General features: G+C 30.1%; 2 protein-coding genes across 2 annotated transcripts; one reads left to right on the forward strand and one right to left on the reverse strand.

The window, feature by feature from the left end:
* Positions 1 to 1,456: 1,456 nt before the first annotated feature.
* On the forward strand, positions 1,457 to 9,532 carry Wdfy2 (WD repeat and FYVE domain containing 2). The gene is made up of 8 exons (XM_088195872.1): positions 1,457 to 1,647; positions 1,711 to 1,891; positions 3,357 to 3,523; positions 3,596 to 3,709; positions 3,893 to 4,018; positions 7,556 to 7,752; positions 7,817 to 7,958; positions 8,023 to 9,532. Exons 1-8 carry the CDS (start codon positions 1,496 to 1,498, stop codon positions 8,171 to 8,173), a joined length of 1,230 nt encoding a protein of 409 aa, XP_088051998.1. The 5' UTR covers positions 1,457 to 1,495; the 3' UTR covers positions 8,174 to 9,532.
* On the reverse strand, positions 9,527 to 25,414 carry LOC148230467 (chitin-binding domain protein cbd-1-like). Its single transcript, XM_088195871.1, has 2 exons — positions 25,110 to 25,414; positions 9,527 to 11,808 (listed from the first exon to the last, which is right to left on the reverse strand). The coding sequence occupies exons 1-2, from the start codon at positions 25,189 to 25,191 to the stop codon at positions 9,860 to 9,862; spliced, it is 2,031 nt and encodes a 676-aa protein (XP_088051997.1). The 5' UTR covers positions 25,192 to 25,414; the 3' UTR covers positions 9,527 to 9,859.
* Between the last annotated feature and the right edge of the window lie 335 nt (positions 25,415 to 25,749).

The raw sequence follows: 25,749 nt of genomic DNA on the forward strand, positions 1-25,749 counted from the left end.
GGTATTTTTTTTTATTTTTTAAATAATTATTTTTATTACAAATTATTTGCATAGAATGGCATATTTTTTTGTGAATCTTACACTTTAATCCATTGTTATTTTATTTGAAATTATCAAAAATACATTTTCTTCAAATTGTGTATTGATTTTTGTTTAAATATTTAGTTTCACTATAAATGTGCTTAATACGTTTTTTTCTAATAATGTTTTATTGTATTTACTTTCGTTTAACAATTGTACTGTAATTCACCAGAGAAATCGTTTTATTTTAATCTCTAAAAAAATGTTTATTGTATTTATCCAAAATTTCTGATTTATTGTTTATTATTGTTTTTTTGCGTAATCTCTAAATGTTATTTGTTACATTTATATATTTTTTCCTACTTATTCAAATTTTTCATTGCTTTTCATTTTAATAAAATTAATATGTAATAATTTTCATTACTTTTCTTTCCATACAGTCTTGTTAAATTAGTAAATTTACCAAAATTTTTGAAGTTAATTTGCATAGTATATATATATATAAAATTGTTTTTTTTTTTATAATTTTTTCAACACTATTTGGTTATTTTTATGTTAGATTTCGCATTTCGTTTGTATAATAACTGTAGATCAAACTTAGTGCTCCATTTTTTTCTCTTTTTATTTATCAAAATATTTGTTATTATTGCACTTACTAGTTGAAAACCTTTATTATGAATACTTATTTTTAACATAATTAATGTTCATTATTGTATGTAGCAAAATAAATAATATAATGTTTCATTTTAAGATTCTATCAATGATTTATTAACCAGAAATTCTTTCATATAATCATTATAATTTGTCTTATAGAACTATATTGAAAGAGAGTTCTTGATTGGAATTTAGTAAGTAATATAAAATATAATTAAATACGTTTGAATATAATTTGAAAGTAATCGACTCGCTTTCGAATAAATATCGATCAAAAACTGAGAAACTTGGAAAGACAGACAGCTCATAGAAATGTATTGGAGATAATTTTATTAAACTTTATGAAAAGAATAATGTAACTATAAAAATAGTGCATTTTGGTTAAATATAATTTCTGAGTCCACTTTTGAATGGAAATTGGATTCATTCGGAGAGAACTATTGTTTTAAATACATAAACGTGAGTGCCGAATTAATTTATTATTTTTAAATAAATATATTATTACAAAGTATAAAGTGTTGCCACTCTGCATTGCCGATTCGGGGGTTTAACAACATAATGGGTTTTTTTCGACCATCTTCTTAGTTTAATCTAAATAAATAATAATATTAACAGTACACAAAGTGAAAAAAAATCAATTGAAAATTTGAAAACTGTTGATTTATTAATGTAATATCAGTGTGAATATTTTTTTGCTAATTAAAGAAGATATTGTATGAAATGAAATAATAAAATAAAATAAGAGCGTTACGATGCAAGTTGCGCTGTGCGCCGTTGAGTTGTCGCGCCTGCGAGCGTGAACGTCAGTTGTCAAGTCGGGATGGCGGCGGAGATCAAGCCGGCGACGCGCGCAGGAGCATGCGGGGGCGTCAGACCGGCGCTCCTCAGCAAGCTCGAGGGATGCCACGACGAGGTGAACGCGGCGCAGATCGTGCCCGGCGAGGACGGCGTCGTCAGCGTCTGCGACGACAAGTACGCATTACTCTCGTTAGGTCTCTTAGAGTCGATATTCTAATTAGCGACTTGCGGCGTCAGGACGGTCCGGGTGTGGCTGAAGCGAGACTCGGGACAATACTGGCCTAGCATATGCCAGACGATGCCCTCCGGATGCACGTCCATGTTCTACACCCCGGAGACCAGGCAGCTGTTCATCGGTCAGGAGAACGGCACAGTCTCCGAGTTTAAATTGGCTACGGATTGCAATAGGATAAACCCGGTAATTCAATATTTATCTTCGACTTGTGTTCACCTAACTAACTAACGAAACAAGGAGACAAAGAGCTAATGCATTTTCTTTTTATTGTCACAGTGCTTCAAAATATTTTTTATTAATTAAATAAATACCGCTTCCGCCAACATATTTCACTTTGGGTACTGCGCAAACAACTAGATATTCTTTTCCGCTCAAAGTTGGATTCATCGGATCAAATGACTTTCGCCCAATTCACAACTTTTATTTATCCCACATCGTCGAGCCTTCTTCTCACCGTCTGAGAACAAATGAATTCAACACGTTTTACGACTTTTTCACTATGTTTACTTCACCCAAATCGTGTTTTTTTATTAAATTATTAAATAAAATAGATTATAACGACAAAGTTAAAACTACCTGCTAAAATATTTTGGTCAAACTATACACTCGTAGGGAGTTACACGCCATTTTACAGGGTGCCCCATTATTATAGTCATGGCTGTGTATACAATAGTTAAATAAATTATTGAAATTCAATAATGGAAAAGTTAAAATAAATTATTAAGATACATTAACACAAAAAAATAGTAAAATATATATCAAAGCAATAAAATCCCCCTATAATTTACTATAAATGCATTATAAAATAATAATAATATAAACTCACTACTCACCTGTCAAATTGCCGTGTTTCCATTTGCTTTGCATATTTTATTTTTTCTGGCTTTTTTACTACTTTTTGAAAATATGCTCCTATCTCTAATGACACCCATCAAAATGACTGGTTTGGTAAATAACCCTATTGAATTTGTTCCATTTGTAAAATTATTATTTTTGAAACAATCTAATCCTAGTGTAACAATTTGTGTAAAGCAATGAAGAAAGAATGTCATTGGTGCGAAGGATTTTTTTTTTGTTTCAAACCAAAAAACATTAGGTACATTATGATTTATGGGGCAATCCAGTTTTATGAGCATTCTAGAGGAAACAACTGGTATAAAAGAAAGGTCTTTTTGAGGGTTCAAGCCTGTCTGAAGACCTGATCAAAGTTTCAAATTATACTAATCCATCTTTAGCTACCAAGAGTAAATCTACAATATATTTGGAATTATTGAAAGAAAATTTAATAATTTTGTAAAAATGTTCCAAGCATATTATTGTTATTGACACTTCCTTTACCATTTTGAAAGATGTAAAATTTATTGTTCAACTTGGTTTTATTATTATTAAAAACCATATTTTTTTTTTTTTTAATATTACGATTGCTTCTCATTTAAAAAAGTTGTTGATTATTTTTCATATCCCTCTTTTTAGTTTAGAAATTATTAGCAATTCTTACATAATATGAAAAAAACCTGTACCACTCAAATGGTTAAGTTAAATAAATTATTTAAAAATAAATAAATAAGTAATTGTGTCTATCCATCAATTTGACGGATGCCCGTTGTTAAGAAACTCGTGAATTATCAATGCTTTTATACAATTTTAGGTTAAAGAGTATTTGGCTCACACGGCCAGGGTGACCGGCGTTATATTCGCTCTGTCCTGCGAATGGGTGCTCTCTGTTGGCCGCGACAAGATATTCGCGTTCCACTGCAGCGAAACTGGAAGAAAACTAGGCGGATATTCTTTTGAAGCATGGTGTACCACGCTGCAGTATCCTTTTTGCATTGATATACAATAATTCTATTGTTCCGATTGTGTATTTTCTTTAACAAAAGTATTCAGATTCGATTCACAGTCCAAACTTGCATTCATAGGCGATTACAGCGGACAAATAAGTATGCTTAAATTAGATAACAACGGCGCTAACTTAGTGACTACGTTGAAAGGCCACACAGGGTACGATTGCGTTGTACTGTTTATGAACGAGGGGTAAAAGAGCAAAAGCATATTGGTAGATACAAAAACTATTCGACGAAAGAACAATTGTACTCCTAAATATCAAACGTTATTGCTTTTTAGGCCCTCGTGTATTTGCTGTAATATAATAAGAATAATATATAATCATTTGAATTTGTTAAGGTCCGTTAGAGCTTTGACATGGGCGCCGTTGCCTCAGTTGTTATTTAGCGGATCGTTCGATCAATCGGTGATTGTTTGGGATATTGGCGAGCAGCGAGGAACTGCCTATGAATTACAAGGCCACAGGTATGACTTTATATAATCTGTTCTCTAATTAAATAAAAGGCTGTATGTCTTCTAACTGAACTGATTTACACAGGGTGCTATTTAACAGGGAATTATTTTGAGAGATATGTGCATTCAAATAAATATTTTGTTCCATTAAATGAATTGTTTGTGTATTTATGTAAGGTAAATCTTTGAATATTTTTCTTCGAAAAAGGATTTGTCGGAGAGTTATTCATAAGATGTTCACTGTTCTAATCGATGCTCGCCCGCACCTAATCTGTCAAACAGTAATGCGCAAACAATTCGTTTTATGGAACAATTACTTTTTTATATTGTTCATTTACATAAAGTTATCTCCATCGCCTTAGATATTTTAATACAGTACAATGAGAATAAGTAATTAACACTATCTGCGCGTTCCAGAAATTCTATGCGTTGACAGCACAGCACGTTCCTGAATATTCCATGCTACATAATTAAAATATTAGTTACATACATGGCGGTTAAACTTTGTGAAACGCCATATTAAATTGAAATTTAGGATGAAATTACTATGAAATTGCAATGTTTCATTATTTTTCCAATAATATATATAAACATGATTAAAACTATTAAATATTTTTCATATGAAATTAAGTGAATATAATTGGTACCTGTAATCGAAAAATATTTAAGTGAACATTAAAAATTTATAATCAATGAAAAAAAAAAACCTTTAATGTCTTGCATGTATTATCAACATTTAACAGCCTTAAATGTTGATAATACATGCTTGCGAATTTTGCGAAAAAGGAATCAAAAGTTGGAACATTTTTTTTGAAGATATTGAATGAAGATATAGGAACTATTGTTGTATTCGCATATTTTTTTTTTTTGAAAAATAATAAACAAGCCGGTCAAATTTAGACTTAAGTTGCTGACATTTATGACCAATTGTCTGTTTATGCATATTTCGTGTTTCAAACAATAATAAGTTTAAACAATCTTCCTTACATTTAGGTACTTCTAAAAATACTTTATACTCTGATTTTATGTGTTGTCTACGAGTATTAATAAAAATCAATTAGACGACTGCGTATAAAAACCTTTTGGTACCATTTATTTCCTCAATTTTATTCATTTACTATATTGTCGGAAAAAATATATTTGAAAATATGGGCGCCAAATCTTTTTTCTTTTGACAATATGTCTAGAAAATCATCATCTTTGATCGACCGCTTCTGGATACCTCCTAATTTTTTATACCAGGGGCCAGAGCACTACTCGCCAATTTATTACAATGAAATATATACATACCTATATTACTCATTATGTTTGGTCAGTTACAGTTTTCCGAAATAACCTTATGAGAAAGGAGTGCGTAAAATATTGTAAACCTGTTTATTTAAAATGCGATATATTTTTTTCTAAAAACAGATTTATGTGATTGAGATGTGTTTTATTTATATAATCTCATTTTAATTATTGCACATTTAATTCTTATTTTTAGAATATCTCAATCATTTTTATTTTCTAAAGATATATCTCTTATATACCTAACTAAATATTATAGAATCTGTAAATACTACATAATAAATTTTTACATTGCTATTCTATTTCGATAACATTACCTAGGTTGATCCTTTACAATGAGCATTATTTTATTCTCCGCTTCTGCTTATATATAAAATGTATAGATTTGAGATTTTTTTTGTAATACAGATAGTATCGAAGGTCAATTTGATACTTTGCTACAGCTCCTTTAATTGTTTTTATGGTATATCTTGGGTTAAACTTTTAATTCACAAATCGTCTTCCATCAGAGCCTATTCTATTAAATTTACACTTATCACTAAACAAAATAGTCTTCCAGTCTAAGATTGTCCAATTAATATGATTTTTTGACAAATGGTTTACGTCGAGTAAAGCTACCATGTAAATATGCTTCACACAATCTTATTCGAACAGTTCTGACTAATATCACTTCCATACAACAGTGGTTTTAACCGAATTTTCTTTAGAAATTCTTATTTTTTTCGATCTAAATACAAAGAAGTTTTTTTCGCATTTTTATTATGATAGACATTTACCCATATTTTATATTTTTTAATGCTTAAACTTGATTTCTAGAAATATCAAGGTTTTCTGATATACTTTTAACTGACCACTGCTTATTGAATCACAATGGGTATTCACCCCATATTAAATTTGATTTTGTTTGATGATTTTATTCTCAGTAAATACATTATTTATTATTATTTTCAATAACTAAATTTCATCAAAATAATAACAGAAGTTAAGTTGATAAACAAAAATGTCATATTCGTTTGACCGCCACTGTATGTTAACCACTTCCCAGTCACATCACTATTTTAAAAACTTCTTGCATGGACCCACCCTTTCCTATGCAGCGGCATAAAAATATACAGTTGTTATAAATATTTAAAATATATAATGATATAAAAAATGCAATTATAAATTTGCTGATTTTTGAGATGGGAATTCACAAAATGCAAATTTCCGAGTTGACTCGGATATGACTGGGAAGGGGCTAACCACTTAACAGTTGGTTTTTGGTAAAAAAGAGTGTCCATAAATTGTCAGGTTTTTTTAAAAAGAAAAAATAAACAATTTTTTTTAAGGAAAATAATTACCGAGTAATATACATTTTTTTCAAGGAAAATAATTACTGAGTAATATACATATTTTCAAGATCGCAAAAAAAAAAAATTTAAAAAAGTTGCAATTTGTCCATTAAAGTTTTTTTGTATGATCATTTTTAAAACATTCTATACACAGCCCTACATCACAATCCGGGCAATAATATCTATTCTCTTTTCGAATTGATCAATTCTGTCAACACCACCCATGAAATTGTTGTAGTCCCCAACAAGTTTCGGAATTCTTTTCGAATCTCCCTTTCTCTCGATTTCTACCATTTTTGGATTGTGTACTGTTGATAATAATGTTACGTTCTTTTTATCCTTCCATTTCATTATACAAAATTTCCCTCTGGTATGCACATATTTTTTCGCTCAGGGACATCCCCACCACTAAAACAAGTCAAAACATGATGAGCCCGAACGTCACTACCAAACAAGTTAAAACAAGTTTAGCCCGAGCGTCGCTCGGGCTCGTCAATACACAATCAAACTCCGCGCCCGAGTCGCGCTCGGGCAAAACTGTCAAGTGGTTAAAGAGCTCATGTATCATAAAAATATTTAAATTAAAAAATTCTATGAGCGTCGCATATTTTTTCGCTTGCTGGGACATAAAAAACGCAACTCAATATGATTAATCGGTATATCCTGTGCCGTTCACCTCCACAGAGGTATCTATTTTGAGAAGTACCATTTATTAGTGAACAATTAAAGACTGTATTTACGTCATCGTCAATTATTTTTAATAGAAGTGTAAAAAAGAAGAGTTTTATACTTTATATATTTTATATTAAACAAATAAAAGATTTGATTAGCCCAATTTTTGTCACAAAACTATTATAAGCTAATTGATAATATTGCATACGCAATGTGATAATATAATATCAGTTTCTAATAAATAAATCGTTCATTTCAGCAATAAGGTGACGGGACTGTGTTATTCTGGAGGTGCTAAAAAATTAATATCGGCAAGCGCAGACGGTTCAATTGGATGCTGGGACATGGCAGCTTCTCGTAAAGAGACTCCCGCATGGCAAGAAGCCGATACATGCAACTTGTGCCATAAGCCGTTCTTTTGGAACATACGGGCTATGATGGACCAGAGACAATTAGGTAAGATCATAAAATTATACATAATTTTATAGTTCTGTTAATAACACTGATTTACTTTCTGCAGGTTTACGTCAACATCATTGCCGTTGGTGCGGAGTAGCCGTTTGCGACGCTTGCTCGCCGAATAGATTGCCTTTGCCAATCATGGGCTTTGAATTCCCTCAAAGAATTTGTACCACTTGTTACAACATTTTAAAAGATGAACCGTGAGTGTTTTTATAATGTATATTGAACACGAATCGATTTCAATATTATTATTTTTCATTTCAGCCGAGAATCGCTAGCATCTTTTCACGATATGAAGCACAATGTTGTCCACATGCATCTCGACGAATCTACAGGACGATTGTGCACTACCGGTCATGACCGTGTCATTAAAATTTGGGATATATCGCCACTCTTAGCTTCCAATATCAACTAATATCAGATTAAAAGTTAATATTGTTAATATATTTTGTATACATATGTTGAAACTGTTCGCATACGTTTTCGATTTATTTGTTTCAATTGAAAACTTGGGGGGGAGGAATGGAAAAACGTACGACTATCATCATTTTCCATATTTTGCAATAATACAGAGTTCAAAGATACGGATTTATATTTAAAAAAATGGTCTTACTCTCATTTCCCCCTGTGACTTTCAATTATATCTTTATTAAAAAATTGTATTGAAAAAAGCAAGCTTTAGTTATTGTATCGGATATTATGTACAAAATTTGAATTCAGATTCAGTTTGTTAACGGTACGTAATCTTGAATGTAACAAGACTGTTCATTATTATATATATTTATATAATGATATACATACATATATATGAAATTATAAAGAAATTATATGTTGAAAAGTAACATAATGTAAATTGTGAATAATAAACATCTTCTAAAATCTGACATCGGCATCTTAACAAAATACAAATCTGAACTTGACAGATTATGCTTTTGTAATAATTGTTGATTTTTCGACAATAATCGTTTATAATGATCTGATATTCTCAACTAGTCAATCATTGTGTGATCACTAAATCTATATCTACATTCCAAAAATAATAAAACACATTTGACGACTGGAAGCTTTGTAAAGTGTAAATATATATAAAGAAATAATTAAGTTTATGATGTTTGTTTTTCGGTCCAAAGCTATCATTTTCTTTTGAATATGTTGAACTAAATCAACAATAGATGATTGAATACGAATGTTTATTTTAGATTAGTAATGTTTCAAATGTATTGGTGCTGTAAGAGCAGTGTGCATTGATTTATTTAAAATATATGTAGTAAACATGTAAGACTATTTGCCAATGTCTCGTTCTCTCGACAGATTATAGAAATATGCAAATAGTTTGATTATTTAAATAAAATAGTTGTACAGCTGCCACTGGTTCAGATCCAAAATGTAATCATCTTGTATATAATCTGGCAACGTTTTGAAATTGTTAAAACACCATTTAAAATTTATTCGGAATTGATAACATTAAATAAAGATGTTCTTATCGTTTCCGATTAATATACGAGTTTCGTCCGTTTTCTGTATAGAATAGCATATTGATAATATATATTTTTCATTAATCAAAATTTAGATATTTTTTTCCTAGTCTTTTTGCCATTCTATTCTGTATCATTCAATATAAATATGCACATTGAAAGCTTTAATTCTTTTAGTTTGACTGAGCAAATATATATCAATATTTTTTTAAAATAAATTGCATTTAAGGATTATATGCTTGCTTTATGTTATTAAATTTTATTACTTATACTAAGAATATAAATTCATCTCATACGTATAATTGTTTTATTTATAAGCTAAAATTTTACATAGTAATTACTCATATAAACATATTGAACACATTGTGTCTTACCAATGATCGACATTATCAATACAATTCTATCACTAAGTAAATAAAGTTTGAACACAAATTATTTTCTAAGCACTTAATCATATTAAATATGTTGATGAAAATGATACAATTTTAGGAACGCTTTCGCTTATGCTACGTAATAAATATTTCTTAAAATATAGTAAATCGCTTCTATTCAACCATTGTCCAATTTCTATGCTGACTAGAGTTGATCTATGAACTTCGAGGTATTTTATATATAATATATGTAAATTAAATAGTCTTATTGCAATGATCTTGCGAACATTCATCGGGACATGTGAATACATCGGCTGGGACGCAAAACTGTCCGTTAAACACTTTGCCGCTGTCGCATTGCAACGTAGACTTTCTTTTATCGATGCAGATGTGATAAGTTCTGCACCGAGACTGCAGATCCAAATAGAATCCGTTCCTCTCACAAGTCACCGTCTCTATTGAACAATTCTTCTCGATGCACGAATCGATCCCGTTGAAGATCTGATTTATCGGACATGTATATTTTGATGCGACTTTTGCGGAACTACATTGGAAGTACTGTCTGCATTTCGATCCATCTTGTACGTAAAAACCATCAGATTTATAAGCGCAAGGGTTTCCGCTCTGTCCGACCGGGCATTGATACTCTTTCGGATTGACACAACCTCTTCCGTTGAATATTTTACTTCCAGAGCATTGCAAAGTGGTGAGTTTCTCGTTGTTATCGCAGAAGTAATACTTCCTACAATTGGTCTTCGTGTCTTGGTGATAACCGTTTGATTTTCCGACGCAATCGTTTGAATGATACGGGCAATTGTATTCATCTTTACCGACGCACTTCTCTCCGTTGAAGACTTGATTAAAATCGCACAAATAGATTATCTTATTGCCGCCTGAACACATGTAATAAGCTCTACATTCTCCATTAGTTTGTTGATAATAACCGTCAGTTTTAAACTCACAAGAATCTTTCTCTAAACTCGGGCAAGTATATATTTCTTCTCTAACGCATTCTTCTCCGTTGAACAGATAATTAGGAGAACAAGAAAAATTGATACGCTTATCCTTGTTGCAATGATAGTAGTTTTTACAATCAGATCCTTTTGTCCTATCTTGATGATAACCGGAGATCTTCTCACCGCAACCCGACCATTGTATAGGTCCTTCACAATGAAACTCGTCATTATTAACACAAGAAGAACCGTTCCAAACTTGAGCTCCTTTACAAGACTCTCTAAACTTAACCTCTTCTGATGAACAATATAAGAAAGACTTGCAGTCTTTAAAATCTCGATGATGTCCATCAGCTCTATTTATGCAAGGATTATCTCTCACTGTTATAGGACAGTTATAGAACGCTTGAGATACACACATCTGTCCATCGAATACAGTTCCTTCTGAACAAGCCGTTCTCAATAAACTACTCCTATTTTGACAATAGAAATACTCTCTACATCCGGATGTTAAATCGACATGAAATCCATCATCTAAATTTGAACATTCGTCTATACAAGGCGTTGTTTCTTCAGCTGAACATTTTTGTCCATCAAATCTATACGATTCAGGACAGCGCATGGACGCTTGAGTTTCTCCTTCTTTACAGATGATAAAATCTTTACAGCGAGCTCCCGGAGCTGGATACAATCCATCAGGAAGAGAGGCACATCTATCGCTTCCAGCTATCGGGAACGCCACAGCTGTCGTTCTAGGACTTGGGCAATTGCCTGAAACTGGTCCTGGACTTTCGACTGCAACCAATTCTCCAGCTGAACATATTAGCGATCTTGTACATCCTTGTGTGCTGTCTTGGTATTTGCCATCAGTCTGTCCTGTGCATACAGGTTCGTAGCAAACGCCGGCAGATCTGGTGCACTCTTGCTTTCGGAAATCGAACCAAGAGCCTGTAGGACAAGCCAGTTCGAGGCTAACCCCCTTCTCGCATTTGTAGTAGTAGTGGCATTGCGTTCCGGGAGCTGTGTAGAATTTAGTGTCGTCGGGGTCGCATAAGTGCTGGACGCAAGGGGTCTTGTTCTTGGGAAGACATTGACGAGCTGCTGCGTTGAATGCTAGGCCTGGAGGACAGGAGTATCGCCCGCTCACAGTGCTACTACGGCATCTGTAGTATTCACGACAACCTGTGGTGTGATTCGCAACGAGCCCTTCGCCTAAACAGTCCACTTCTGCTTTGATGGCTTTCGATGTTCCTGAAATGAAAGATAAACACATCTGTTATTAATGTTAAGAGTATGCATTTTTTGTTGTTAAATACGTACAAGTTATTCTCTATGAGTAGCTCAATTTTAAAGAACTTTCAATACCTAATATATACGATATATCTATATTTTAATTAATCATTACGATATTCATCCGTGAGATTAGGAAAATCTAGGTAAACCTAATCTGTGATGATCGATTGGAATTATGATTATATAATAATTACTAATTCCGATCTCCCAGACATGGGCTTTGAACCCAGGTCTTTCACGTTAATAGTCTGAGACATACCACTTGTCTATCGTGCTGGTTTTGTGTTAAACGTTTCTGTAATTGGCGCCGATGGAAATCAGGAAATATTTAAGCAAATTCTTACAAGTATCCGGATGTTATAACCAGATTTTAAACGTGCAGATATTCTCAAACGACTAATATAATAATATAATCTATGATTGTTGGGAGATAAGTTTGAATGTTATACGCATTCCGATGGCAGGTTAGCGATCAATATTTTTTTATGAATTAGATAGCTGAACTTCTCAGTAAAAAACCATCACCAGAAAATTAGATGCATTTTATCAAAATATTGTCGTTTTAAATTCTGATTTTAATAAATCTTAACTAGAAAATTATATCTGATTCTTAATAGAAACAATATACAACAAATTAAAAATGAGCGTAAATATATCGGAACATCTGCAGTTATGAATCCCCTTTCTTTATAGTTTCCAAATCTTAAACTGTAAAATAAATCTGTCAATCTGCTTTAACAACTTCAACTATAAATGGAACTCTTTGTTCGTAACTATAAAATGTGAACGAAACAAAATATATGGATTAAAAATCTGTTATGCCTACTGTAGTACTATTAAAACTGTCTTATTAATTGTATACATTTGAGTTTAGAAAACGTACGGTTTCAGCAGTTTTGACGTGGCGCCGTTTTTTCTTGCGCTTTTTTGACGCTGCGCCGTTTTGTCGGCGTTAATTTGTCCTGCGCAGTTTTGTTACGGAGCAGGATAAAATAAAAGGTGTACGCATTAGGTACATTTATGCAGGGCTTTGAATCGTCATTTTTTTTCATTTCGGTTTTCGTTCCGGTACAATTAAAAAAAAATCAACTTTGGGGCAGAATAAAAATTAAATATTGGTCAGAATTTTATCAACAGCTTGGTTATAATTATATTATTCCGGGTCAGAATAAATATCAAATGGTTAGAATAAAAATATAGGACGATCATGTGAATTAAAAAAATATAACATGTATAAATATAAATGGGCAATAAATTATTTATTTTAAAAATATCTTATAAAATATATCGTTTGGTCAGAACCGTGAACACCTCATGAATAACCCTCAATAAATCTGCAACGAATCTATTCGTTTGTATGTAGGACGCGCAGGTATTTAGAGTGACGAACAAAATGGGAATAACGACAGAGCGGCGAAGAAGAGCACGCTTGATTTGTGTTGTTAACAGGAGCTTTTGATTACGCATTTGTCCCGACCAATTTTCAGCGTTACAACAATAACAACACTATTGCCAACTGAAAAAATGATTCTGACCGTCAGTCAAAAGCATTCTTAGGATTTAATATAAATTCTAACCACTTTATTTTAATAATAAAAAAATGAGCATTAAATAAATATATTCATGTTCAATAAAACATATTTTGGACTGAGCAACATTTTATTTGTGTGCACTAAAACGGATGAGTTGTGCATTAAAATATTAAAAATGAGCATTAAATAAATATTATTATACATCGCGCAATATTTTATGTTCAAATCCAAATCTAACCTTAATGAATTAATCTAATATAAGTTCATCGACTTTTCATTAGGTTAGGTTTGGGTTTAAACAGTAATTGTACGTTTCGCAACTGTTACAGTGAAGTTATATTTTTAATAGTATGAATATAATTATACTAACTAAACCAGTTAAAATGTATCAAAGAATTGATTTATAATACCATTGGTATCAATGAAACTGTATTTATTCACTACGCGGAAAATCCGGTACACGTATGTATGTATGTACGTTGTTGATGTGTAAATGTAATTCACACCAACGCTCATACACAGATTATTTATTTTAATGCACATATATTTTATAAAATGCGCATTCTATTTTATATACTGCTTATTTAAATTGTCCTCGTATTCAAATTGCTGTGACATCAAGAAGTTAAAATTTTAATGTTATTGTGTCAAAAATGAAACGATAACATTTCTCAATAGTTTGAAAGGAAAATATATCATTACAGTAAACTATATTATCTATATATGTAAATAGATAAATAAACTATATTTTATTTTGATTTTTTCCTTATCGTAAAAAAAATCAAGTGATCGGCAAACAGGCTATCTAAAATGTCTTCTCGACGACATCTTTATTACAAATTATTTACTTATTTAAATCAAAGCTGAATTATTAATAATAATTCATTTAAATTATTAGTAATTGTATATCTAATATTGAGTTTTGCACTTTTTCAACGAGCTTTTCCAAAAGCTTTCTATTTCATTAAACGTTAAACAGTAAAAATATTTTTAAATAAAATTGTGTGATTTTACTAGATATGTATTATTATATTATATACATTTCTGCATTTATAGGTAATAAATTATAAAAAATGTTAATGTATCATATTGATTCTATATGTAATATTATGTAATAATAAATATTTTTTCAGTACATTTTCGTTGAAATCCGATTGCAATCATATTAGCAAAATAATATGACTATATATTTAAAAACAAAAAAAATGTGCTACTGGTTTTCTAAACATAAAAAAACACATCCTTATTGTTTTGACTCCTAATAAAACCAAAACACAAAGCGATTATAGAATCGGATGCCATTCTAAGATAAGATCCTGAAAGCCTCCGATCTCCTCTCGTTCGAGCATCTCCGCGGACGTCAAGCTGTGCCGGCGCTTTGAATGAATTTATTTGGAGGCTGTCGTGGCTCAGTAATTAAATCGTAAACACGTCACTTTAAACGCGAATGCCTTCTTAATAATTCTGATGGCAGCGGGCGCCCAATAAATTTATTTGGGTTGATTGCTGGCGCTCTACGGTGTATATACCGTACGTCCGGGTATGTCGGCTAAAGCCTCGGCTCGTGACTTGTCAAAGTTCAAACCCCCGATGCTGAAACACGAATGCCATTTAGGACCACCAAGGCCGAGAGTGGATTTCTGGGGCCTTCTGATCCGGGAGGATGACCCATTTTTTAGATTCTTGTAATAATAATAAAAATAAGTGTTTCTTGCCATGTGTGAAAAAGTTAAATAGGACATACTTTTCACACCTTAGACATTCTTCAAAGTTATTTAGTTATAATTTAATATTTAAAAATTAAGTCAAACTGTTTGGAAATAAGTAATTTTAAAATCAATTTATAAAACATTTATTCATACCTCTATCAGTAGTTAAAATACATGGTTTATACACGACATCTAGAGTCAATATCAGACACATATTTTACAAAGTTTCCTTACTATATATGCAGAAATGTAGATCAAATACTAATCTTTAACATCAGCTTATCAAAATTTTACATTTAAAACCTGAACGTTTTAACAATTATATAATCACTTTCTATTTAATATACCCTATACATAAAATAATAATTTTTAACATATTTTTTCTTGTAATGATAAAATACATTTAATTTATACAAATGACGATTGAAGTTAATCGCGAGTAATAAATAATTTTACTTACTCTCACAGTCTACATTGGTAAACAATGCAATCACAACAAGCTTCTAATGAAATTGACGCAGTAAGCGCGATGAATAAAATATCAGTATTGAGTCATAAACGTCGGCAGGTTGGTAGCCCTTTGTCATATTGGATGTTCCTGGCTCAGAGCTCGGTGCGAACCGTACGTGACAATAGGCATCACAATAACATTTTAAACCTGCACGAGCGACAAAATAAATTGTTTAAAAAAAATAACTTTTAGTTCCTTGTAATTACACCTTGCATAAAGGGATTGAGAACAAAAATTTCCCCAGTTTGGCCTTGTATATAAACGCTAACAAATAGTTTCTATAAACCAGAAATCAAGAGGATGCCGACAATTTTAACCATCGAAAACTAGAAATGTAATGTCTACAGAAAATAGTTCTTAAATTAATTAGAAAAATATTTTATTTTCACCATATTAAGTAGTATCTAGATTTATCATATTTTGGTGTTTAGATTTTATATTATATTTCATACATACCATTTTATTTTTATAAGATTTTTCAAATATAATCAATAACAATTAAAAAGATTTTGTAAATTGATAACTTTCACAATATTAACATTTAAATTACACCAATACCTTTTTATACAAAATTGTTCAAAGCATATCGATTGTAAATAACCCAGTTGTAAAAGTCAGTGGTTTATAATTTATAAAATATTTTACAAATGCTTGGGTTCGAACCCTATATGAACCCTAGTGTTTTTCTTTTAATATCGTCTCTGGAAGATCAAAATTATTGATTATTATATAAATTTAATTCCAACAGAGAATTACAGATTAAGGTTTCCTAGATTTCCCTAGCCTTACGGTAGAATATTATGATGAAGATTCAAAATAAAATCGAGCTAGGTTATGTGTAGTGACATATATTGACTGTAAGTTGTATTAAAAGTATTTAATTTGTGAAATAAATTTGAATCCCATGTGAACCCTTTTTTATTTAAATTTTTATCACATCTTTTAGATCGGAATTAGTGACTATTATATAATTATTATTCTAATTGATCATCATAGATTAGGTTCACCTAGATCCCGATCTCTTGAAGTGACATATATATAAATTGTTAGCTGTAATATTCATTTTTGTCACTGATTTAATTAATATTTGTTGATTGTGTTCACCCTGTTGTAACAAATTGGACTAAATCCAATTATATTGCATTAAGATTTACAATAAATAAAATAATTTTAAAATATTAACCTTGTCTGTAAATTGGATATCTATTGTATAATACACAATTAACTTGAAAAGAGCAACAAAAAACACTGGATTAAAATATTTTTTTTTATTCATTTGTTATTCTAACAACCATAATTATTTTTTGACACAGAAATACAATGATTACTTACAATCTTAAAAATGCGAATATTTCGTAGTATAAAAGAGGGAATTTAAAGCATTTTTACACAAAAGTGGAATAAGTCAATTCACTTTCAGAGCATTTTGTGGTCCATTTACATTTACAGCCATTATAAATTTAGTGTTTTGCTAATCTCATTGTTTTCTTCATTTCAAAATGTGAATAAATAGCTGCATATATTTTCTCTTGCTACATACAATTTTCCCGTGAAAATCCGTAGAGCGAAAGGTATTCACCGGGCGGCCGCCATTTGCATAATTAAGCCGAGAAATTACAGAGTAGCGCTCGTGCCCATGTTGATATGTAAACGACGTTGTTGAACAAACGTTTTGACAAATGGTATGGTAGCCAATTAGCATTATCTTGAATGAATAAAAACAAATAACGAAAATGAAACGGGATGACACCGCGCGCTGCGGCTATCAACATCCTGCTCGCATATAAACGATGGGATCGGATTACGACAGTGACCATGGATTAATCAAATTTTGAGGTAAATTAGCCAAAACATGCTATTATAATTATTGGTTCATTAAAGCTTGATTTAAGCTTTGATATATTTATGTATAAAAAATGTACCTAATTTATAACATTTATTGAATGTAACTAATTTATTTATTACGTTACATAATTAATAAAATATTATATAAATATTAAAAAACTTATCGAAATCCTACTATAATAATTATTTAACCTTAAAATATAAGTTAACAAAATAAATTGTTTCTTATTTATTATTATTTAAAAGCATAGTCACCCTAATATGACTTGTGATAAGTATCAAATATGTGGAATCTGTACGACATATTTGGACACGGAGGAATTTTTATTATTGCAGAGCTGCGGGAGGCCGAATCGTTGCGCATAAATTACCAATTACTAAAGACAATGAAAGACGAAACGTATGTGAGTTTATTTGTTGTTCGAAAATAAGTGCCATTTTTAGAATGTAAAAATTATAATAGTACCATTATATTTTTTTTCATAAAACGTTAGCCTTATGCGCCCTAAAACTAAATTTTGACAGAACACGTTACCATTTTTTTTATAAAGAATAATTTAATTTGGTCAAGAAAATAATTTTTGGATTTTATTTTATTATTATTTTTTTAATTTTTGAGTTCAGAATTTCTTGATTTTCCACACTTAGCGTGCGTTTCAGCGTTTCATAAAATGTCTGGACACTTTCGGAAACACAAAACCTTTCACATCTTTTAATCAAGAATGACACTCCTTTTGCACAAAATATACTTTTATCACTGAATGAACTTCGCACCAGGATTAAAAATTACCATTTTTTTATAGAAATAGGTAAACAATTTTGGATCTGCGTATTATATTTTTTGCGCGTAAATCAGGGAGCTATGTATGAACATGTCAACATAAATTCATTAAAATCTATATTACAACGTGGCTCAATTCTACCAGAATTTTATCACATCTCATTTCTCAGTTGAACTAAAAGATGTTTTTTTCCTTGGGTAGGGTTTATAATATTCATTAATTATGTTTAATAAAAAAAACGAACAAAAAGTCAAAATATTTTTGTTCGTGACCCACAAGATTTAAGAACGAGTTCCCACAACGCTCTTGTCCTTTCGTTGACTAAATTATCTTTAAGAAGCACCTTGTAATTGGTTATTCTGATTTATTTGATACATGCTTACAAAACATATTGTTATGTCCAAAAGATGCTTGCACCAATCACAACGAGAAGCTTCCGCAGGTCTTATTCCGCTTGCTTCCGTGATGTACGGACGCGGGGGTCAGGTATAAGTGTTCCAAAAATATTTTGGGATAAAATATAAGTGTTACAAATAATACAATAAATAAAAACAACAACTTCTCCTTGAGAAGAGAAGTTAAAAAACATTGGGTATAGTCCATTCTAGCTACAAGGTTTTAACATTTCAACTATTCAGCTATGGGAAACGAATTATGGATATTAAAAAATTATATGAGCTATATTATGCTTAGTGACATACACGTGATTATGCATTGTAATTAAAGGTCAATGTGAATGTATCATATTGGTTGAATATTAATTAGTATTTATCGACACGTGTAAAATAATAAATGCTTACTATAGAATCCATTCAATCTATGGAGAATATTAAATAAACTTTGCAATATATATAATATAATATAAATAATTTTATTTAGTAAAAAGTAGTAACCCAAGGAAAAACATTTTAAATGAGATTTTCAAGTATCAAATACTTATTTTAAATAAAAAAAGTAAGTTACGACTGATTTACATCATTATTTGTATTTATTCATAACGAAACTATTTTATCGAAGATTTTTCGTAGAATTATTGAATTCAAGGTTCAATAATATTTTCCTTGGCGCAACCTGAATTATAACTTATAAATTACTATTTCAGTTTTTATGGCGGTATTTTACATATGGTGTTATGTATTTATACAAACATTACACTATAAATAAGAAAGCCCTGAAAATATTTGGGTTTCTGCACATAACAGGCGCTAGCCTAATGCGTTACAGCGGGGTAAAAACTAGACTGTATTAACATATATTTTATTCATTGTAAGCTATTAAAGCTTACAATCAATAGACGCCACTATGGATGATTTTAATTATTTATTACGATATTCATCCGTGAGATTATGAAAATCTAAGAAACCCTAATCTATGACCATCGATCGAAATTATACTTATATAATAATCACTAGCCCCAATCTCCCAAGCACGATAGAAATTTAAAATCACTAGTCTATATGAGATTCTAATGCAGCTCTTTCATGCATTATTCCAGATACTTATACATACAATTGGTCTATCGTGCTTGTAATTTGTAATCAGATAAAAAAAATCAACAAAAAAGCTTTAAAAGATACGATATAATTACAAATTAAATTATTAAATCCAAATTTGTCTTAATCGCTTATTTTTTTAATGTATTAATTTAATTACAACTATAAATAATTATTTATATAATTCACCATAAATTTATATGAGATACCGGATGTATAAAATTACAAAGTTTATTACTATCTGAACTAAAGCATTAACTACAATTTTAACGGCTCTAATAGGCGTTTACTGTTCAGTCAACGCCTTCGGATTAATTGAATCGTTAAAAATTGCCGTTTGATTGAGACATTTTGATTTGTACGTGCAGTGTCAAGGAAAACTCCTAGGCCTTTGCCTTTTACCATACCGGATTTTCCGATAGAGAATGACCTCTTATCTATCTTATCAACGTGATTCATATAATAATAATATTTTATTATCAATTAAGGTTTAATTTTTATTAAAAAATTAAGATGAATTCAATATTAGGAATACAAAAGGAGCTATTTTAAATACACTACTAAAATATATTGATTATGTATGATTTGTGAAACAAATCTGAAACGGATACGAAACGAAGGCATGTCGGCATGTTGACAAAGTCATTGTGAAGAAATTTCTCGTGCGCATATCTTCGCTACCGGATTTGTCAAATATTTACCGCACATCGTACAAGCAAATATTTAAGGAATTCCCATTTAAAATAAAACGCATATCATTAATATTAATTAATGGGTCGATCCGTTCGTACATGTGAAAAGCTTTCGATGTACACCAACAATTTTTTCCGGACTTTCAGCTAGATGACATAAAAAACCTACTAAAAATACGTCCGGAATGTTTCGAATATTTCACACTAGAAAAATGGCAAAACTTGTATAAACAAGCAAAGATTTTATCTCAAATGTAGGGGGAAATCCCCACATAACCGTTGATGATATTTTATTATTAATTAGTTTGCAATTTAAATGATTCATTGCTAATTCTAATTCTTAAATGTTGTACATTGATAAATGATAATGACTAAATAGCATTGTGCCATTTTTATTATATATAAAAATAATATAATAAATTACTCTATCGATATTCTATTGCTTTTGTAAGATTTATGATATAAAATTACCATTGTATTATTACTTTTTTGCATTTTAATAATAACACGCATAGTATTAATTATTTTTCTACACGTCTATAATGCGATTCCCATCAGGTTTTAATTGTTTACGCTTTAATTGTATATTTTTATAAATAACTTTTATTGAATTGATTTAATTATTTTAATTTATCAAATTAATCTATTTTTTATATTAATTTTATTCTAGATACTAGTGATATAATTTTATTAAAGTGAAATGTTTTAGAATAAATCGTATTAATAATTAAAAATCTGCTCGTATTATCTTCATAAAATATTTAAAAATAAATTATAAATTAATTTAGCTTACATTTACTATTACAAAATTTAGTTTCATATGAGTAAAGGTAAAATTATTAATTAAAAATAATAAATAAGCTGCTACAAATTAAAATATGTAATATAAATTAAAATATTACAGAAAAAAATACATTTTTATATTCAATTCCTTTATGAAATATCAAAAATATCAGACTAAAGATAATTTATTTAAGAACATATCAGTTTTCTTGGAAAATTACTATCACCATAGAATGTCAATTTAATTTGCACGTAAGCTTTTAAGACTTATTTAAGCAGTGGATATATTTATTTTATTAGGTTACCCCAAAGCGTCACAATGGTAAAAAAAAACAATAGCAGCACCTCGTAGCTGACATTAAATATATATAATAATAGTCGGATGGCGACAGACATTGGCGAGTTGGACAGTGCGGACTTCCTGGCCCTAACGGGAATCAAAAGAGGATGCGATCGTTACTAACATAACGAAGGCGAGCATCTTATAAGATTTACCGCAAACATCATTTACGTGTTTAGAAGATCTCCACTTCATCTCAAAAGTGTTTCGGAGAAGCTTCTCTAGTCAAAATGTTTCCACCGAATTCGTAGGAATAAACAATGTGACACTTTCTGACCCCCATCTTCATAGAGAATAAAAGTCCACAACAGATCGAATGCATTTAAACCAGTCTAAATCATCTACACGCAGAATAAAACTTAAAAAACTGCCATATGTATGTCAATAATAAATAAAATAAGGAGTACAGGACTCAGGTTGGACCCTTGAGGAGCCCCCGAAGGGGTGAAATATTCCTTCGACAATCGGCCGCCATATGTTACAAACAATCTACGATCACTCAAATAACTAGGAAATAAAGAGTAAAATTATCTGAGCAACCGAGGCTCGACCATTTTTTTATAATAACCCATGACAAACCTTGTCGAAGGCCTTTTCAAAATTTGTATATACGACGTCTACTTGAATTCCCGCATCGAGTGATTTTGTCAAGATAATGCTGTTAGACTAAAAAACTTTCTAAAAGTGATTGAAGATGAAATATTTCGAACAATATAGCAGGAGCTGACAATACTGCGACTTGTTTATAAATATGGGTTACTTTTGTGTATTTCCAAAGATCAGAAAATGACGGTGTCTTGAGAATTAGATCAAAATATAGGAGCAGCGAAATTGATTTCACAAACCTTCTAAGTTAAATCTGGAATATCTAATAATGTATATTAAAAATATAAGCAAAAATATTTAATGTTGACTAATTATTAATTAGTAGAAATATCAGTTGTGTGAATAAGAGAAAACAAATATCTAACAATTTATTTTATGTTAATGGTTACTAAATTAATAGATCATACAGTTATGTACAATGAAATATCAGTTCCATAAATACAGATAAGATTATGGCAAAAATATACAATACAAGTAAAAATTTTAACTTTCAATACACAAGCATACTTTAACGTTATGATCGATTAATTAACGCTTAACATCACACCCTGACAATAACGTTGATCATTGCATTTCTTAGAAACGACACAGCGGCGTTATCGACCCATCAATTAAGAGCATGACGTCAATTATGTCACCCGAGGGCATTTAGTTTCACCTGTCATGGAAAAGTTTTCATTCACTGCGCCTATGACGAGTGAAATGTTAACTATCCATTACGCACGTTGACCCAAATTGGTATATACCCACTTTGTAACCAAACCGCAGATAATGCCAGTTGATTATTAAGCAAAGTATATCTATTTACTTTCTGTCGAGTGACGTGAGAGATTCAACGAGTGATTGATTTGTATCTGACCGTCTAGACTGATCGATAAATAACGATTCTTTTATAGATGCCTATCAGGAAAAGCCTGACGTCATAATCGACACTGTGACCGAAATTTGAGGAAATTTTAATAACCCACGGCTAGCGAATATTATAATAGCTAAACGTAGGTACTGAGGAAAAGTGTGTACGTGATCGATAATTAGTCTTACGTTAACAATGTATACTTTTAAAAATATGCCAAAATTCTCTTTATATATTAATTATTATAATAATAATACATGATTAAAAAAAATATGAACTGTTCTAACATTGTTGTAATCGTAATAAAAATATAGCTGTATTCAATAAAATTGGATAGTATGCTATGAATATAATACAAAATCAATTTATTAATATTTAAAGTCATTTTTAATGAATGTATTATTTTATTGTTACTCATAGATCTGTTTGTTTTTTATCCTAAAATTATAATATAGCGTTTTGGAACTTATTACAGTAATAAAAAATGTTCTGTAAAGAACCAAAATCAGTCAACATTTCTCTAAAGTTTATACTAATGTTTTATTTATTATAAATAAGCGTTTAATATTATTATAAAATAAAAATAGAAATACCAATTTTTCTCATGATTTTATTTATAATATATTTAATTATAGAATTAAAATCAGAAAATACATGAAAAATCTGGGTTTGAATCACATAATTATAATTCCGATCGATAATCAGAGATTATGTTTTCCTAGATTTTCCTAAACTCACGGATAAATATCGTGATAAATAATTCAATATTATCTAGCTATGTCGTACATATTTATCTATATATTAATTAATTGTAAATATTTCGTTGCAACATAACAAGCGTTAGCGCAATACGTTACAAGGGCGTTACAGGCTAAGCACAACTACTACTAAATAATAAATGAAATACCATACCTAAATCAGTGACATGTGTATTCATAATTATAAATTAATATTATAGTTTTGAACATCGATATTATAATTGCATAATAATCATTAATTCCAATCTCCCAGCCATGATAGAAATTTAAAAACACCATATATGATTTGATATCAGGTATTTTTAGGTATTAGTCATTGACTTAATATTATAAATATAAGTCACAAAGGAACGTTATTTTACTGTTCTCTCACTACTAACCGAGTAGTTATTGCTTTTGTTTACCCCGCTATAACGCATTAGGCTAACGTCTGTGATGTTGCAGCGAAATATTTAAATTAAATTAATATTATTTTTATTTTTATCGAGTTTAAAATTATTATTATTTTTTTTACTTTTATCTTAACACAATTAAAGCACCGAATAAAGTTTACTTTTATACATTTCAGACTAGATAATATATAACTTAATATCATCTATATTATATTAGTAATATATTTTTATAATTTATATATATTTATGGAAGTAGCAAGTATCTTTATTTTTATTATTCATTGTCATTTTAAATAGTTTGATCTAAATGAAAATTAAAGGGTATTTTAGATAATTGTCTCTATATTAATAACTTCAAACATATTATATTCACACTTTTATCTATCTTAATAAAACATTTAAAAGGGTTCCCACAGTAGCAAATTAATATACTAAATCATTGTCTGATATTGTTATTAAATATGTTTATATTTTTACTTATATTATATTTTAAATTAAATACTACATTGATATATCTATATATTTTAATATATACAATAAATTAATTGATATATTGCCATATAAACTAAAAACTCTTATAATACAAATATATTAATTAATTAAGATAAATTATAATAAATAATAAATAAAACTATTATTATTTATTACAAAATATTTGTATACAAATCATATATTATTTATAAATATATTTTTACTATTAAGATTGTGAAATCAACATGTCGCAAATGAGATATAACATTACCGATAATTACAAGGATAAATAGTAACTCAATGACCCCAACACTTAAAATGCCTAATAACTATTTTAGAGCTTTAGTAAACAAATATTTTTCAATCGTTAAAATTCATTGAGGTATAAAATCAAAATTAATTCTAGCATTTATTACAAATTATTAAAAATATAAAATGAAAACATGGTAGTTATTATATGTTATTTTAATATTAAATAAAAGGTATATTCACCTATGAAGAGCATGATCACGAGTGGAATCCATATCCTGTGCTTTTCAAAGCTCGCCATTCCAGCGCCTTCGCTTTCGCACATTTCGATTTCACTATTCAGAATCGATCCAAAATCCCGACTTCCTTCCTCTTCGAATGTTCACCTTAACTTCTGTTTCGTATTTACCAAATCAATAAGTACACGAGACTGCTGTGAAACGTTCGGAGCACCGATACAAACTGTCTGTTTTCACAAAATTACACTTTATATATATGACTCGGCCAGTGTATGACCCGGTCCGGCCGCAGGGCAACGCTGTACACACAAAACAAAGGCGATTTGTTGGCTTTTTATGCCATTTTTGGTGTTACTTTTTTTTACTTGTAATTCGAGTTGAATGCGCCGAAGATCGACCCTACGAGGGAAGTGCCCTCGGACCTCCTTTCGCCGAGGTGTTTTATTACCGAATTCCTTCGAGAATTGATCACTGGCGTAACGAAGAATTTGATTTGGATGTAAAATCGTCACTTTTATACAATAAGGTATTTATTTCATTTTTTTACAAATATATGAAACTAAATAATTCGAAAAAATTATTGTTTCAATTGTTTATTAAAATGTTTTGAATAAAGCAATAATTTGATACTTTTTCAACTATAA

This window comes from Plectrocnemia conspersa, unplaced genomic scaffold (genome assembly GCF_051122295.1).
Source record: "Plectrocnemia conspersa isolate PC_06_02 unplaced genomic scaffold, ASM5112229v1 ptg000010l, whole genome shotgun sequence".
NCBI classification, from domain to species: domain Eukaryota; kingdom Metazoa; phylum Arthropoda; class Insecta; order Trichoptera; family Polycentropodidae; genus Plectrocnemia; species Plectrocnemia conspersa.